The 18,777-nt window shown below is 42.7% G+C and overlaps 1 protein-coding gene across 7 annotated transcripts in view; it reads left to right on the top strand.

Moving 5' to 3' along the window:
- Window positions 1-18,777, top strand: part of LOC106560226 (disabled homolog 1) — a 170,886-nt gene that overhangs the window by 149,385 nt on the left and 2,724 nt on the right. For 5 of the 7 annotated variants that reach the window (XM_045687633.1, XM_014122858.2, XM_014122857.2 and 2 more), the window contains 7 exons: window positions 12,974-13,036; window positions 13,325-13,421; window positions 13,708-13,917; window positions 14,122-14,294; window positions 14,477-14,687; window positions 14,987-15,156; window positions 16,855-16,957. In XM_045687633.1, coding sequence (XP_045543589.1) covers window positions 12,974-13,036; window positions 13,325-13,421; window positions 13,708-13,917; window positions 14,122-14,294; window positions 14,477-14,687; window positions 14,987-15,156; window positions 16,855-16,935 — 1,005 coding nt within the window. In that variant the 3' untranslated portion in view covers window positions 16,936-16,957. Of the gene's footprint in view, window positions 1-12,973; window positions 13,037-13,324; window positions 13,422-13,707; window positions 13,918-14,121; window positions 14,295-14,476; window positions 14,688-14,986; window positions 15,157-16,854; window positions 16,958-17,097; window positions 17,465-18,777 lie in introns of those variants that run through there. The other 2 variants (XM_014122860.2, XM_014122862.2) reach the window with 2 other exon arrangements.

Consider the following 18,777-nt stretch of genomic DNA (forward strand, 5'->3'; position numbering starts at 1 on the left):
TTTAGGGTTTCTGGGATAATTGTGTTGTTGTGAGCCATGACCAGCCTTTCAAAGCACTTCATGGCTACAGACGTGAGTGCTATGGGTCAATAGTCATTTAGGCAGGTTACCTTAGTGTTCTTGGGCAGGGGGACTATTGTGGTCTGCTTGAAACATGTTGGTATTACAGACTCAGTCAGGGACAGGTTGAAAATGTCAGTGAAGACACTTGCCAGTTGGTCAGCACATGCTCGGTGTACACGTCCTGGTAATCCGTCTGGCCCTGCGGCCTTGTGAATGTTGACCTGTTTAAAGGTCTTACTCACATCGGCTACGGAGAGCATGATCACACAGTCGTCTGGAACGGCTGGTGCTCTCAAGCATGTTTCAGTGTTACTTGGCTCAAAGCAACCATAGAAGTAATTTAGCTCGTCTGGTAGGTTCGTGTCACTGGGAAGCTTGTGGCTGTGCTTCCCTTTGTGGTCTGTAATAGTTTGCAAACCCTGCCACATCCGACGAGCGTCGGAGCCGGTGTAGTACGGTTCAATCTTAAACCTGTATTGACGCTTTGCCTGTTTGATGGTTCGTCGGAGGGCATAGCAGGATTTCTTATAGGCTTCCGGGTTAGAGTCCCGCTCCTTGAAAGTGGCAGCTCTACCCTTTAGCTCAGTGCGGATGTTGCATGTAATCCATGGCTTCTGCTTGGGGTATGTACATACGGTCACTGTGGGTACGACGTCATCGAAGCACTTATTGATGAAGCCAGTGACTGATGTGGTATAGGTGTTGTGGTATACTCCTCAATGCCATCAGAAGAATCCCGGAACATGTCCCAGTCTGTGCTAGCAAAACAGTCCTGTAGCTTAGCATCTGCTTCATCTGACCACTATCTGATTGATCTAGTGACCGGTGCTTCCTGCTTTAGTTTTTGCTTGTAAGCAGGAATCAGGAGGATATAATTACAGTCAGATTTGCTAAGTGTTAGGGCGATGGAGAGCTCTGTACGCGTCTGTGTGTGGAGTAAAGGTGGTCAAGAGTTTTTTTTCTCCCTCTGATTGCACATTTAACATGCTGATCAAAATTAGGTAAAACTGATTTGAGTTTCTCTGCATTAAAGTCCCCAGCCACTAGGAGCGCCACCTATCATAAGATACTCTACCTCAGGCGAGCAAAACTTCGAGACTTCCTTTGATTTCGTGCAGCTGCTGTTGTTTACAAATACGCATAGGCCGCCTCCCCTTGTCTTACCAGAGGCCCTGTTCTATCCTGCCGAAAAAGCTTAAGACCCGCCAGCTGTATGTTAATCATATCGTCATTCAGCCACGACTCGGTGAAACATAATATATTACAGTTTTTAATGTCCCGTTGGTAGGATATACATGCTCGTAGTTTGTCTATTTCATTATCGATTGATTGTAAGTTGGCTAATAGGACCGATGGTAAAGGTAGATTACCCTGTCAGCGACTGATCCTTACAAGGCACCCGAACCATCGTCCACGATACCTCCGTCTTTTCCTCCTGCGAATGACGGGGATGAGGGCCTTGTTGGGTGTCTGGAGTAAATCCTTCCCATCCGACTCATTGAAGAAGAATTCCTCCAATACGGGTTGAGTAATCGCTGCCCTGATATCAATAAGCTTTTTTTGGTCATAAGACATGGTTGCAGAAACATTATGTTCAATATAAGTTACACATAATGTGAAAAAACATATCGCCAACAAAAACATCATCATCACAAAAACATCATCATCACCAACAACAACATCATCACCAACAAAAACACCAACAACAACAACATCACCACCACCAACAACATCATCACCAACAACAAAATCATCATCACCAACATCATCACCAACATCATCATCATCACCAACAACAACATCATCATCAACAACATCAACATCACTGACAACATCATCATCATCAGCGCCAACCACATCATCATCGACATCATCATCATCACCAACAAGAACATTATCATCACCATCACCAACATTATCATCACCAACAACAACATCACCATCATCGACAACAGCATCATCACCAACAATAACATCATACACAGCATCACCAACAACAACATCATACAAAGCATCGTCATCACCAACAACATCAACAACAACATCATCATCCCCAACAACAACATCATCATCACCAACATCATGATCATCATAATCACCAACAACATCATCATCACCAACAACATCATAATCACCTTCATTCATCATCGTCATCATCACCAACATCATCATCATCACCAACATCATCATCATCAACAACATCAACATCATCACCAACACCAATTTCACCAACAACATCACCAACGTCACCAACATCATCACCAACAACACCGTCACCAACAACATCATCAACACCAACAACACCATCATCACCAACAACAGCATCATCATCATCCATCATCACCAATACCACCACCAACATCATCATCATCATCACCACCACCACCAACATCATCATCATCACCACCAACATAATCATCACCACCACCAACATCATCATCATCACCAACAACAATATCATTGTCCCCAGCATCATCATCACCAACAACATCATCATCAACAACATCAAATCAAATGTATTTATTTAGCCCTTCTTACATCAGCTGATATCTCAAAGTGCTGTACAGAAACCCAGCCTAAAACCCCAAACAGCAAGCAATGCAGGTGTAGAAGCACAGTGGCTAGGAAAAACTCCCTAGAAAGGCCAAAACCTAGGAAGAAACCTAGAGAGGAACCAGACTATGAGGGGTGGCCAGTCCTCTTCTGGCTGTGCCGGGTGGAGATTATAACAGCACATGGCCAAGATGTTCAAATGTTCATAAATGACCAGCATGGTCAAATAATAATAATCATAGTAGTTGTCGAGGGTGCAACAAGTCAGCAACTCAAGAGTAAGTGTCAGTTGGCTTTTTCATAGCCGATCTTTGAGAGTATCTCTACCGCTCCTGCTGTCTCTAGAGAGTTGAAAACAGCAGGTCTGGGACAGGTAGCACGTCCGGTGAACAGGTCAGGGTTCCAGCAGGTCTGGGAAAGCAGGTCTGGGACAGGTAGCACGTCCGGTCAACATCATCAACATCATCATCATCATCATCACCAACAACAATTTCACCAACAACATCATCATCACCAACAACAATATCATAATCACCAACATCATCAACACCAACAACATCATCATCACCAACAACATCATCATCACAAACAACATCATCATCCATCATCAACACCACCATCATCATCATAACCACCACCACCATCATTATCATCCATCATCATCACCAACAACATCATCACAAAACAACATCATCCTCACCAACAACATAATCATCCTCACCAACAACATAATCATCCTCACCAACAACATCATCACCAACAACAACATCATCAACAAAATCATCATCACCAACACATCATCACCCACAACATCGTCATTACAGACATCGTCATCACCAACAATAACATCATCACCAACATCAACAACAAGATCATCACCAACATCAACATCATCATCACCAACATCATCATCATCATCACCAACATCATCATCATCACCAACAGCATCATCATCACCAACATCATCATCACCAACATCATCATCACCAACAACATTTACATTTACATCATCAGTCACCAACATCATCGGGGATCAGCTGGCCAGGGCGACAACAACATCATCATCACCAACATCATCACCACCAACATCATCATCACCAACAACATCATCACCATCAACAACGTCATCATCATCACCAACAACATCATCAACACCAACATCATCAACACCAACATCATCACTAACAACATCATCACCATCAACAACATCATCATCACCAACAACATAAAAAAAAACAACATCATCCTCACCACCAACAACAACATCACCATCAACAACATCAACATCATCAACAACATCATTAACAACATCATCAACAACAACATCATCACCACCAACAACAAAATATCATCACCAACAACAACATCAACACCATCATCACCAACAACATCATCACCAACGACAACATCATCATCAATAACATCATCACTGATCATCATTAACACAATCATCATCATCCATCATCATCAACACAATCATCAGCATCAACACAATCATCAGCATCCATCATCATCAACACAATCATCTTCATCCATCATCAACACAAACATCATCATCACCAACATCATCATCACCACCAACAACATCACCATCACAAACAAGATCATCATCACCAACAACATCATCATCATCATCATCACCAACATCGTCATCACCACCAACAACACCATCACCACCAACAACATCATCACCAACAACATTATCATCACCAACAGCATCACCAACATCATCATCATCATCATAATCATCACCAACAACATCATCATCCCTAACAACATCATCAACATCACCAACAACAACATCATCACCCAAACAAAATCATTGTCATCATCACAAACAACATCATCATCTCCAACAACATCATCATCACCAACAACATCATCAACACCAACAACATCATCATTATCAGCAACATCATCATCACTGACAACATCACCAACAACATCCATAATCATCACCTACAACAACATCTTCACCACCAACATCATCACCACCAACAATAATATCATCACCACCAACCACAACATCATCAACACCAACAACATCATCATCACCAACATCATCATAATCATTATCACCAACAACATCATCATAACCAACATCATCATCACCAACATGATGATCATCATAATCACCAACATCATCATCATCACCAACAACATCATCATCACCTTCATTCATCATCACCAACATCGTCGTCATCACCAACAACATCATCATCACCAACAACATCATCATCGTCGTCATCTCCAACAGCATCATTATCATCAACAACATCATCATCACCAACATCATCATCACCAACATCATCACCAACAACATCCTCACCATAATCATCACCAACAACAGCATTTGAATTGATTTGATTTGATAACCATCATCACCAACAACAACATCATCATAACCAATAACAACATCATCATCACCAACAACATCATCACCATAATCATCACCAACAACAACATCTTCATCACCAACAACATCTTCATCACCAACATCGTCATCACCACGAACATCATCATCACCGACAAAATCATCATCACCAACATCATCACCAACATCATCATCAATACCAGCAACATCACCAACAACAACATCATCACAACGACATCACCATCAACAACATCATCATCACCATCAACAACAACATCATCACCACCACCATCATCGCCACCAACATCATCATCACCAACATCATCATCATCACCACCAACAAAACATCATCATCAATAACATAACCATCATCAATCATCATCAACACAATCATCATCCTCCATCATCATCATCCATCATCATCAACACAATCATCATTATCCATCATCATCAAAACAATCATCATCATCCATCATCAACACAATCATCATCATCACCAACAACATCACCACCAACACCAACAACATCACCACCAACATCATCCTCACCAACAACAACATCATCCTCACCAACAACAAAATTATCAACACCAACAACCTCATCACCAACAACATCATCATCAACAACAACAGCATCATCAACAACATCACCATCATCATCATTACCAACATCACCATCATCATCATTACCAACAACATCATCATCAACAATAACAACAACAACAACATCAACACCGAAAACAAGATCATCATCATCAACAACATCACCATCACCAACAACATCATCATCACAAACATCATCATCACAAACATCATCATCACAAACAACAACATCATCAACACCAACATCATCACTAACAACATCATCACCATCAACAACATCATCATCACCAACAACATAAAAAAACAACATCATCCTCACCACCAACAACAACATCACCATCAACAACATCAACATCATCAACAACATCATTAACAACATCATCAACAACAACATCATCACCACCAACAACAAAATATCATCACCAACAACAACATCACCACCATCATCACCAACAACATCATCACCAACGACAACATCATCATCAATAACATCATCACTGATCATCATTAACACAATCATCATCATCCATCATCATCAACACAATCATCAGCATCAACACAATCATCAGCATCCATCATCATCAACACAATCATCTTCATCCATCATCAACACAATCATCATCATCACCAACATCATCATCACCACCAACAACATCACCATCACAAACAAGATCATCATCACCAACAACATCATCATCATCATCATCACCAACATCGTCATCACCACCAACAACACCATCACCACCAACAACATCATCACCAACAACATTATCATCACCAACAGCATCACCAACATCATCATCATCATCATCATAATCATCACCAACAACATCATCATCACCAACAACATCATCAACATCACCAACAACAACATCATCACCCAAACAAAATCATTGTCATCATCACAAACAACATCATCATCTCCAACAACATCATCATCTCCAACAACATCATCATCACCAACAACATCATCAACACCAACAACATCATCATTATCAGCAACATCATCATCACTGACAACATCACCAACAACATCCATAATCATCACCTACAACAACATCTTCACCACCAACATCATCACCACCAACAATAATATCATCACCACCAACCACAACATCATCAACACCAACATCATCATCACCAACATCATCATAATCATTATCACCAACAACATCATCATAACCAACATCATCATCACCAACATGATGATCATCATAATCACCAACATCATCATCATCACCAACAACATCATCATCACCTTCATTCATCATCACCAACATCGTCGTCATCACCAACAACATCATCATCACCAACAACATCATCATCGTCGTCATCTCCAACAGCATCATTATCATCAACAACATCATCATCACCAACATCATCACCAACATCATCACCAACAACATCCTCACCATAATCATCACCAACAACAGCATTTGAATTGATTTGATTTGATAACCATCATCACCAACAACAACATCATCATAACCAATAACAACATCATCATCACCAACAACATCATCACCATAATCATCACCAACAACAACATCTTCATCACCAACAACATCTTCATCACCAACATCGTCATCACCACGAACATCATCATCACCGACAAAATCATCATCACCAACAACATCATCACCAACATCGTCATCAATACCAGCAACATCACCAACAACAACATCATCACAACGACATCATCATCACCATCAACAACATCATCATCACCATCAACAACAACATCATCACCACCACCATCATCGCCACCAACATCATCATCACCAACATCATCATCATCACCACCAACAAAACATCATCATCAATAACATAACCATCATCAATCATCATCAACACAATCATCATCCTCCATCATCATCATCCATCATCATCAACACAATCATCATTATCCATCATCATCAAAACAATCATCATCATCCATCATCAACACAATCATCATCATCACCAACAACATCACCACCAACACCAACAACATCACCACCAACATCATCCTCACCAACAACAACATCATCCTCACCAACAACAAAATTATCAACACCAACAACCTCATCACCAACAACATCATCATCAACAACAACAGCATCATCAACAACATCACCATCATCATCATTACCAACATCACCATCATCATCATTACCAACAACATCATCATCAACAATAACAACAACAACAACATCAACACCGACAACAAGATCATCATCATCAACAACATCACCATCACCAACAACATCATCATCACAAACATCATCATCACAAACATCATCATCACAAACAACATCATCATCACCACCACCATCATCGCCACCAACATCATCGCCACCAACATCAGCACCATCACCAACAACAACATCATCACCGGCAACATCAGCATTATCACCAACATCACCAACATCATCATCACCAACAACATCATCATCACCAACATCGTCATCACCACCAACATCATCATCACCACCAACAACACCATCACCACCAACATTATCACCAACAGCATCACCAACATCATCATCATCATAATCATCACCAACAACATCACCATCACCAACAACATCATCATCACAAACATCATCATCACAAACATCATCATCACAAACATCATCATCACAAACAACAACATCATCACCACCACCATCATTGCCACCAACATCATCGCCACCAACATCAGCACCATCACCAACAACAACATCATCACCGGCAACATCAGCATTATCACCAACATCACCAACATCATCATCACCACCACCATCATCGCCAACAACATCATCATCACCAACATCATCATAATCATTATCACCAACAACATCATCATAACCAACATCATCATCACCAACATGATGATCATCATAATCACCAACATCATCATCATCACCAACAACATCATCATCACCTTCATTCATCATCACCAACATCGTCGTCATCACCAACAACATCATCATCACCAACAACATCATCATCGTCATCATCTCCAACAGCATCATTATCATCAACAACATCATCATCACCAACATCATCATCACCAACATCATCACCAACAACATCCTCACCATAATCATTACCAACAACAGCATTTGAATTGATTTGATTTGATAACCATCATCACCAACAACAACATCATCATAACCAATAACAACATCATCACCAACAACATCATTACCATAATCATCACCAACAACATCTTCATCACCAACAACATCTTCATCACCAACATCGGCATCACCACGAACATCATCATCACCGACAAAATCATCATCACCAACAACATCATCACCAACATCGTCATCAATACCAGCAACATCACCAACAACAACATCATCACCAACGACATCATCATCACAACAACATCATCATCACCATCAACAACATCATCACCACCACCATCATCGCCACCAACATCATCATCACCAACATCATCATCATCACCACCAACAAAACATCATCATCAATAACATAACCATCATCCATCATCATCAACACAATCATCATCCTCCATCATCATCATCCATCATCATCAACACAATCATCATTATCCATCATCATCAAAACAATCATCATCATCCATCATCATCAACACAATCATCATCATCACCAACAACATCACCACCAACATCATCCTCACCAACAACAACATCATCCTCACCAACAACAAAATTATCACCACCAACAACATCATCATCAACAACAACAGCATCATCAACAACATCATCATCATTACCAACATCACCATCATCATCATTACCAACAACATCATCATCAACAATAACAACAACATCAACACCGACAACAAGATCATCATCATCAACAACATCACCATCACCAACAACATCATCATCACAAACATCATCATCACAAACAACATCATCACCAACAACAACATCATCACCACCACCATCATCGCCACCAACATCATCGCCACCAACATCAGCACCATCACCAACAACATCAGCATTATCACCAACATCACCAACATCATCATCACCAACAACAACATCATCACCAACATCATCATCATCGCCAACAACAACATCATTACCATCATCATCATCGTCACCAACATCATCATCAACATCATCATCACCAACAACATTATCATCACCAACATCATCATCATAATGATCGCCAACAACATCACCAACAACATCATCATCACCAACAACATCATCATTACCAACAACAACATAATCATCATAATCATCACCAACATCATCATCATCACCAACAACATCATCATCACCAACAACATCATCAGCACCAACAACAACATTATCAACACCAGTAATAACATCACCAACTACATCATCACCAACAACAACAACATCATTACCAAAATCATCATCTTCATCATCATTACCGACAACAACATCATCATCACCAACAACATCAAAAAGACAAGACTCTCGTTAATCTAACCACACTGTCCGATTTCAAAAAGGCTTCAAAACGAAAGCAAAACATTAGATTATGTCAGCACAGTACCCAGCCAGAAATAATCAGACACCCATTTTTCAAGCTAGCATATAATGTCACATAAACCCAAACCACAGCTAAATGCAGCACTAACCTTTGATGATCTTCATCAGATGACACTCCTAGGACATTATGTTATACAATACATGCATGTTTTGTTCAATCAAGTTCATATTTATATAAAAAAACACCTTTTTACATTAGCATGTGATGTTCAGAACTAGCATACCCACCGCAAACTTCCGGTGAATTTACTAAATTACTCACGATAAACGTTTACAAAAAACATAACAATTATTTTAAGAATTATAGATACAGAACTCCTTTATGCAATCGCGGTGTCAGATTTTAAAATAGCTTTTCGGCGAAAGCACATTTTGCAATATTCTGAGTAGATAGCTCGGCCATCACAGGCTAGCTAATTTGACACCCACCAAGTTTGGTGCTCACCAAACTCAGATTTACTATAAGACAAATTGGATTACTTTTGCTGTTCTTTGTTAGAATGCACTCCCAGGCCTTCTACTTCAACAACAAATGTTGTTTTGGTTCGAAATAATCCATAGTTATATCCAAATAGCTCCGTTTTGTTCGTGCGTTCATGTCACTATCCGAAGGGTGACGCGCGGGCGCATTTCGTGACAAAAGATTTCAAAATATTCCGTTACCGTACTTCGAAGCATGTCAAACGCTGTTTAAAATAAATTTTTATGCTATTTTTCTCGTAAAATAGCGATAATATTCCAACCGGGCGACGTTAAATTCATTCATAGACTGAAAGAAAAACATGGAGTCGTCTCGTGCACGCGGACTCCACTGTCATTGTTCCCTGCCTGACCACTCACAAAAACTACTGCTTTTTTTCACCCAGAGACTGCAGAGACGTCATTCCGCTTTCTGGCGCCTTCTGAGAGCCAATGGAAGCCTTAGAAAATGTCACGTTACAGCAGAGATGCTGTATTTTTGATAGAGATGCCCTAGAAGGAGAACAAATTGTCAGACAGGGCACTTCCTGTATGGAATCTTCTCAGGTTTTGGCCTGCCATATGAGTTCTGTTATACTCACAGACACCATTCAAACAGTTTTAGAAACTTTAGAGTGTTTTCTATCCAAATCTACTAAATATATGCATATTCTAGTTTCTGGGCAGGAGTAGTAACCAGATTAAATCGGGTACGTTTTTTATCCGGCCGTGAAAATACTGCCCCCTATCCCAAACAGGTTAAGAAATGTTGTTATTTTTATAACCTCTGCTGCTACTAATGAATGTAAAACGACAGTATCTAAAGACTGAAGGAAGAGAGGGGGAGGGTGGTGGGGGGGTAGAGAGAGATGGAAAGAGTGAGAGGAAGAGAGGGGGAGAGAGGCAGGGAGAGAGGAGGGTCTTTAGAGCTGCAATGAATGTCAAATAGACATCAGAGAGACAGAGAAGATGGGGAGAGAGGGAGGTGGTCAGGTCAGTGAGAATGGGATGGAGGGATGGGAGGAGGTGAGAGGGATGGCGGGATGGTAGGAGGTGATGGGTCAAGCTTTGGTCATGTCCAAAAGAGAGGATCTGACTCACTTCTCTCACAGCTCATTAATAACACATAGGATATACTCAGCTCAGTAATGACCCATCTACGTCACAAATGGCACCATATTTCCTATTTAGTGCACTACCTTTGACCAGGGCCTATAGGGCTCTGGACAAAAGTAGTGCACTATATTGGGAATAGGGTGCAATTTTGGATGCAGACCCACTTACACAAAGTGATCACACAGTCACATTAGTAACACACTACAGTGACCACAGAGTACAAATCTGTTGTTCTGCCCCTGAACAAGGCAGTTAACCCACTGTTCCTAGGCCGTCATTGAAAATAAGAATTTGTTCTTAACTGACTTCCCTAGTTAAATAAAGGTAAATAAATAAAAGAGGCCAGTGACCCTCCCTCAGCTCTGGGAGATTCAGACTAACAATATCATAGGTGTCAGTAGGTTCAGAGTTAAAAGAAAGACAGAATAGCATCAGTGTACAGTATGTACAGTATATACAGGATCTCCCTCAGTCAGTAATAGTAGTGTACTTAACTCCTCCTCTCTCCTCCTCTCTCACTAACAGCACAGATACTCCACTCATCTGTATGGCTAGAAATGACACGCTCTCTGATCCATTATCTGATAGATAGAAGTAGAACACACACACACACACACACACACACACACACACACACACACACACACACACACACACACACACACTATAAGCTTTAGAATATAATAAGAGCGTCATGGTCTATGTGTGACCTATCCGTTTAGCTAGCAGAGCCAGAAGGCAGATATTCTAAGTGTTGTTATCTGTGCAGACATTATCCCCAGCGCCCTATACAGCAGTATTCTGGAGCTATATGTATCTCTATAGAGGGCTCTGATTAGCCCTATCTTTGATTTATGCTAATCTCTGACCATGTAAAGCCTCACATCTTTAACTAAAAATAGACTCCTTTTTTCTCCAGTCATCACAGGGATAAAGACCTTAATGTTAGAAATAGACTGATGTCAAAGAAAGACATTTTAAATAGAGAGATATGAAACAGAGGGATTTTGAAGAAAGAGAGGTGTACATATGGAGAGCATATTGAGAGTTCAGAGTAACTTGAATCGGGTTGGTATGTCACCTCCACCAATCATATTACTCCATGACATCATCATCTAACGCGTCCCCGTCCATCTCCCTGTGGCGCTGTTTGATGGTGTCACTGTGCCAGACAGAGGTAGGTACCAGGTTGTGTGAGGCATGTTGCGTGTGCCGTCTTTTCGTGAAAGGTGTTGCATGTATGTTGGGACATGAAATGCTGTACGTTGCTATTGTAGCCATGACGTCTGACGGCTGTGAACTCTCTTTCTGATTGGCAGAATATCAACCAATTAGAGCTTTTCGGAGACATCTCCACACTCCCGGACATCTACTCCCCCTCGGTGAGTACACCCCCCCTCCTCCTCCCCTCTCTCTCTCATGACCTTTGACCTGGTTTAGCTGACGGAGGAATCATGTTATTGTTTGTATTGGCTGGTAGAATCAAGCATACAGTGTACTGTAGTGTTTTGTGTGTGTGTGTGTGTGTGTGTGTGTGTGTGTGTGTGTGTGTGTGTGTGTGTGTGTGTGTGTGTGTGTGTGTGTGTGTGTGTGTGTCTGTTTGGCTCCCCTGTGGGGGTAAAGTGGTTTTAACCTGTTCCTCTCCCTTTCCCTCCCATCTCCTCCCCTAGACCCCTGCCTCTCCAGCCAACACCCTGGACCCGTCTCTGGGCCTGCAGCCCCTCACAGAACTCTTCAACCCCTTCAACCCCGCCTCTGTACCCTCAGGTAGGAACTCATCTCTCCTTTCCTCTTTGCAGCAGAGTTGGAAAAAGCAGCTCTGAGAAGAGATGAGTCAGAGTTATAATGAGTCTGTGTAGTTCGATGAGTCTGGGACTGTCTGAATAAATCTATGCATGATAATGACTGAGCATGTGGACGTAATGACCATAGTTCAGTATACCCATTAAGACACAATATTAACTACAGGCTAAAGTAGGTCACTGTACTGCAGTGGTAAATGGGGTACTCTATGTGCATGTGTATAACTCGCTCGTCTCCTCTCTCTGTCCAGGTTATGTGGCGATGGGAGCGGTACCTCCAGGTCAGGTGTGGTCGCAACAGGCTTTTGCTGCCCAGGCAGGTCCTCTGTTTGGGGTCCAGTCCCCCCTGGGTCAGTCCCTCCCTATAGCCCAGGTCCTGCCTGGAGGCCAGCCTCTCATCTGGGGCCAGGCCAACCTCTTCCCTGCTACACAGCAGCAGTGGGCCGCCATGACGGGAGCAGGTATATACACACAGACACAAATATGTATGTATGCACGTACACACACAGGGATGAACTAATGTGCGCATGCTCTCTCTCTCACACACACACACACACACACACACACACACACACACACACACACACACACACACACACACACACACACACACACACACACACACACACACACACACACAGTAAAGTGTATTGTCCTGCATCTAGGGTTCCCTGCTACAGCCTACCTCCCAGCCCAGCCAGGATCTCTGCCTGCCATGTTCCTCCCTGTCAATCAACCCTGCGACAGCCTATCATCTGCCAGCGCTGCCTCTAACCCCACCCCCTCATCAGCCTCAAGTCCACAGCATGCAGAGAGGCAGCGGCAGAAGATGAGCAAGGTAGGAGAATTGTATTCTATTGATTTTATTTAAATATTCTATTTACCAACCAAGTCAATGGAGAACCAATTCACATTGATAGTAATGGCCTGGCCAAGACACAAAAGCTCTATACAATACTGTCACTTTTTATTGGCCAAAATGTTACAGCGTGTCTTTAACATCTTCTGCTCTCGCTGTAGGAGATGTTTAAGGACTTCCAGCTAGTGAAGCCTCCAGCCATGCCTGCTAAGATGGGGGACCAGCACCCCTGTCTAGCTGAGACCTCAGAGGCCTTCAGCTCCTATTTCAGCCGTGTGGGGACCGCCACCGATACAGACGACTGTGACGACTTTGACATCTCTCAGCTCAACCTCACTCCTGTCACCTCCACCACTCCCTCCACTAACTCACGTATGTATACACTGGCTGTTTGATTTGTGTTTATAGCCAAATTACTCTCTGTTTGGAAGTTCTCTCCTCCCTTCACCCCTCATACCGCTCTACCTCCATTTTTGCCTCAACTCCCTGTCTTTTTGATTTTCTTTATCTCATTTAATTAATTGTAATTTGCCATCATCAATAAAACTACAGAGAGACAGTTGCTGGGGAGGTATTTTATCTGATTTCAACTCAAGAAGAATGCTGACTCTCTGTACTTCCATCCCATCTCTCTCTCTCTCTCTCCACCCCTCCCCCCTCTCCTCCCCCAGCTCCGACCCCGGCCCCCAGACAGAGTTCTCCATCTAAATCGGCGGCGTCTCACGTTAGTGACCACATTGACCACATCAGTGACCCTGCCACAGATGCCACCGACCCCTCCACAGATGACTCGTTCGGTGAGGTCGAGGGCAGCCCCAGTCGAAGTGGAGAGGAGGACGCGGTTAGTACTTGTGTGTGTGAGTGTGCGTGTGGGTGTGAAATGATCTCTGTTGATGAATAGGCTGTGTATCAGCACTATGGACTAGGTAATCACTCTCTGTGATTGGCTACTCTCGTGGCTGGCCTTTGTGTGTGTGTGTGTGTGTGTGTGTGTGTGTGTGTGTGTGTGTGTGTGTGTGTGTGTGTGTGTGTGTGGACAGTAAAGTGTTAAATGAGCTGCTGGAGGTGTCAGATAGATCATTAAGATGTAGTTAATGTTAGCAGCTAGCACCATACATCACTTGCTCTATAGCACCCTGTTATTATTCAACTGATGAACTAGGGTCTTTTCTAGGGCAATTCATATTTTTTATATACCTGGATTCAAGAGCTGGAGAGAAAGAGAGAGAGAGAGAATTAGAAAGTGTGAGACAGTGAGACAGAGTGAGGGAAAGAGAGAATGACAGAGTGAGAGAAAGAGAGGAGGGAGAGACAGATTGATAGGTACAGAAACAGTGCAGTGAGACAGAGATACATAGAGCGAGTGGAATGGGAAAGCACTGGGGTCACAAACCTGACAATGGTAGAAAAAAACTGAATTGGAAGCGATGCCTTCTACCATTGATTTTGTAAGCCAGTCAGACAATTCCCAAGTACTCTCTCTATCTTCTCTCTCCCCCTGCCCTCCACCCCTCTCTCACTCTCTCTGAAAAAAGTGTGACTCAGTTGAGCCAGTGGAGCTCATATTCCTGTTGTTATGGAACAAAACCTGAATTAGTGAAAGGGAAAGAAAAAAAGAGAGAGAGCCAGAGAGAGAGAGAAAGTAGGGCATTCTCAGCATTAGAGATGTCAGTTGAGTGCTCTCGACAGCAACAGTCAACATTACGCTTTACGCAACCTAATGAAACAGGCCTGTATAGAGAGAAGGAGAGCAAGAGAGAGAGAAACATCCTCCCACTCTCTCTGTGGTGAGGGAGGTGTAAAGAGCGTTTCAGGGATCAATAGAGTGCACTCTAAAAAAGTTTTTAGAAGTCCTCAGTGTGTGCGTGTGTCCTTTCTCTCCTTTAGTACATTGCTGCTCTGTCACTGCCTATAATCTCCTCTTTTTATATCCTGCTTTCAACTACAACTATTTATCTTTTTCTATATTCCCTTACTTTCCTGCTCTTCTTTCTTCCTTCTCTTCTCTACTCCTTCCTTCTCTTCTCTACTTCCTTCTCTTCTCCTTCTTTCTCTTCTCTTCTCCTTCTTTCTCTTCTCCTTCCTTCTCTTCTCCTTCCTTCTCTTCTCCTTCTTTCTCTTCTCTACTCCTTCCTTCTCTTCTCCTTCTTTCTCTTCTCTACTCCTTCCTTCTCTTCTCCTTCTTTCTCTTCTCTTCTCCTTCTTTCTCTTCTCCTTCCTTCTCTTCTCCTTCCTTCTCTTCTCCTTCTTTCTCTTCTCTTCTCCTTCTTTCTCTTCTCCTTCCTTCTCTTCTCCTTCCTTCTCTTCTCCTTCTTTCTCTTCTCTTCTCCTTCTTTCTCTTCTCCTTCCTTCTCTTCTCCTTCTTTCTCTTCTCTTCTCCTTCTTTCTCTTCTCCTTCTTTCTCTTCTCTTCTCCTTCCTTCCCTCCTTCCATCTCTTCTCCTCTCCTTCCTTCTCCTTCCCCTTCTCTTCTCCTCCTCTCCTCTCCTCTCCTCTCCTCTCCTCTCCTCTCCTCTCCTCTCCTCTCCTCTCCTCTCCAGGCGTGTCGGTCTGGGTCTCCTTGTCCCAGTGAGACAGCAGTTTCTAGTCCAGCCCAAACCAGTCCACCTGCCAACAGCTAGATAGACGCTGGCTGGGTGCTGGGTAGGTATCTATCCAACCTTCCTCTCCTCCTTCTCCTCCCTCCTTCCTTTGCTTTCTGTAAGCCTGCCTTCTCCACACACACCTTACCTTTACTGATCTTCTGTTCACCCTCTCTATTCTCTCTTTCTCTTTCTCTCCAGCCTTCCCTTTTTCTTGTCCCCTCACTTATCCTGTCTGCTGCATCCTCTGATGATAGCATGGTGTGTCTGACTGCCTGTGGTTGGCTTGTGTGATTATGCAACTGCGCATGTGTGTGCTTCTGTGTGTGTACTTGTTGTGTGTGTTGCGTCTTGTTGTGTCTGTGTTCTCTCTCCCTATAGCCACCAGAGGTGTGTGAGTATCTCAATAAAGGATGTGTGTGTTTAAAACTCACCATGCATGGGCACGCTGTCATGATGTAATTCTGTTTGTCTCGGATGCATTTTCTACATCTTGATGTTCAATGTCCACTGAGTGTAAAAAACATTAAGGACACCTTTCTCTTTCCACGACACAGACTGACCAGGTGAATCCAGGTGAAAGCTATGATCCCTTATTGATGTCACTTGTTAAATCCACTTCAATCAGTGTAGATGAAGGGGAGGAGACAGGTTAAAGAAGGATTTTTAAGCCTTGAGACAATTGAGACATGGATTGTGTATGTGTGCCATTCAGAAGGTGAATGGCAAGACAAAATATTTAAGTGCCTTTGAATGGGTATGGTAGTAGGTGCCAGGCGCACCGGTTTGTGCCAAGAACTGCAATGCTGCTGGGTTTTTCACACTCAACAGTTTCCTGCGTGTATCAAGAATGGTCCACCACCCAGCATCCCTGTGGAACTCTTTCGACACCTTGTGGAGTCCACGCACCAACGAATTGAGGCTGTTATGAGCGCAAAGGGGGGGGGTGGAACTCAATATTAGGAAGGTGTCCTAAATGTTTTGTACACTCAGTGTATATACTGTACTGTACATGATGTTATGTGATGTCAAATGTAATATGATGTCAAATGTATATGTCCTGGACTGCAGTTCAGGGTTGGAGATAGTCAGTGTTGTATTGTAGAGACTTTCCTCCTATGGCAGTGGCTTCCCTTTATCACACACACACACACACACACACACACACACACACACACACACACACACACACACACACACACACACACACACACACACACACACACACACACACACACACACACTTCTTATAGTGTGGGTGTAATGATAGGTGGTTTCAGTCAGGCCCACACACAGGGAACTATGTAATGACAGTGTTTTTATCAGTAATACTGGGCAGCCACCACTAATAACTAGGTGATATGAATTAGCATTAGTTTATATCTAGGAAGAACCCTAAACCCAATCACTGAGGAGCCAGAGGGGGGGAGTAGGAGGAGAGAGGCCAGAGCTATGTTTGTGGTCTAATCACTCGGCCACATACTGACATACACACAAATGTACATGTATTTGACTCACACACTCAAAGGTTCCATCTGCATACAATAGAATTCTCAAATATGGACTAGGAGTCAGATATGGAAGTGCTGGACCAATCAGCCAATCACGTGTCAGAGTGAACCTATGTAACTCCCTGCTGACAGGCTGACTGCAGTGTAATAATGTGTATGATAATAACACAGGCCTCTTCTGACTGTTGTAGTCTGTGGACATCCCCATCAAACCTGCTGTGATATGTTTCCACACATACTCACACGCTGCTGTAGGAGGAAGGCAGACAGCAGTGTGTCAGACACACACATGCACGTGCACACACACACTCAGACAGTGATAGATCCATTGTTCAAAGTTAGGATCTGACAGGCTGAGGTGGGTGGGAGA

The sequence above is a fragment of the Salmo salar genome, chromosome ssa10 (assembly GCF_905237065.1).
Source record: "Salmo salar chromosome ssa10, Ssal_v3.1, whole genome shotgun sequence".
Classification (NCBI taxonomy): domain Eukaryota; kingdom Metazoa; phylum Chordata; class Actinopteri; order Salmoniformes; family Salmonidae; genus Salmo; species Salmo salar.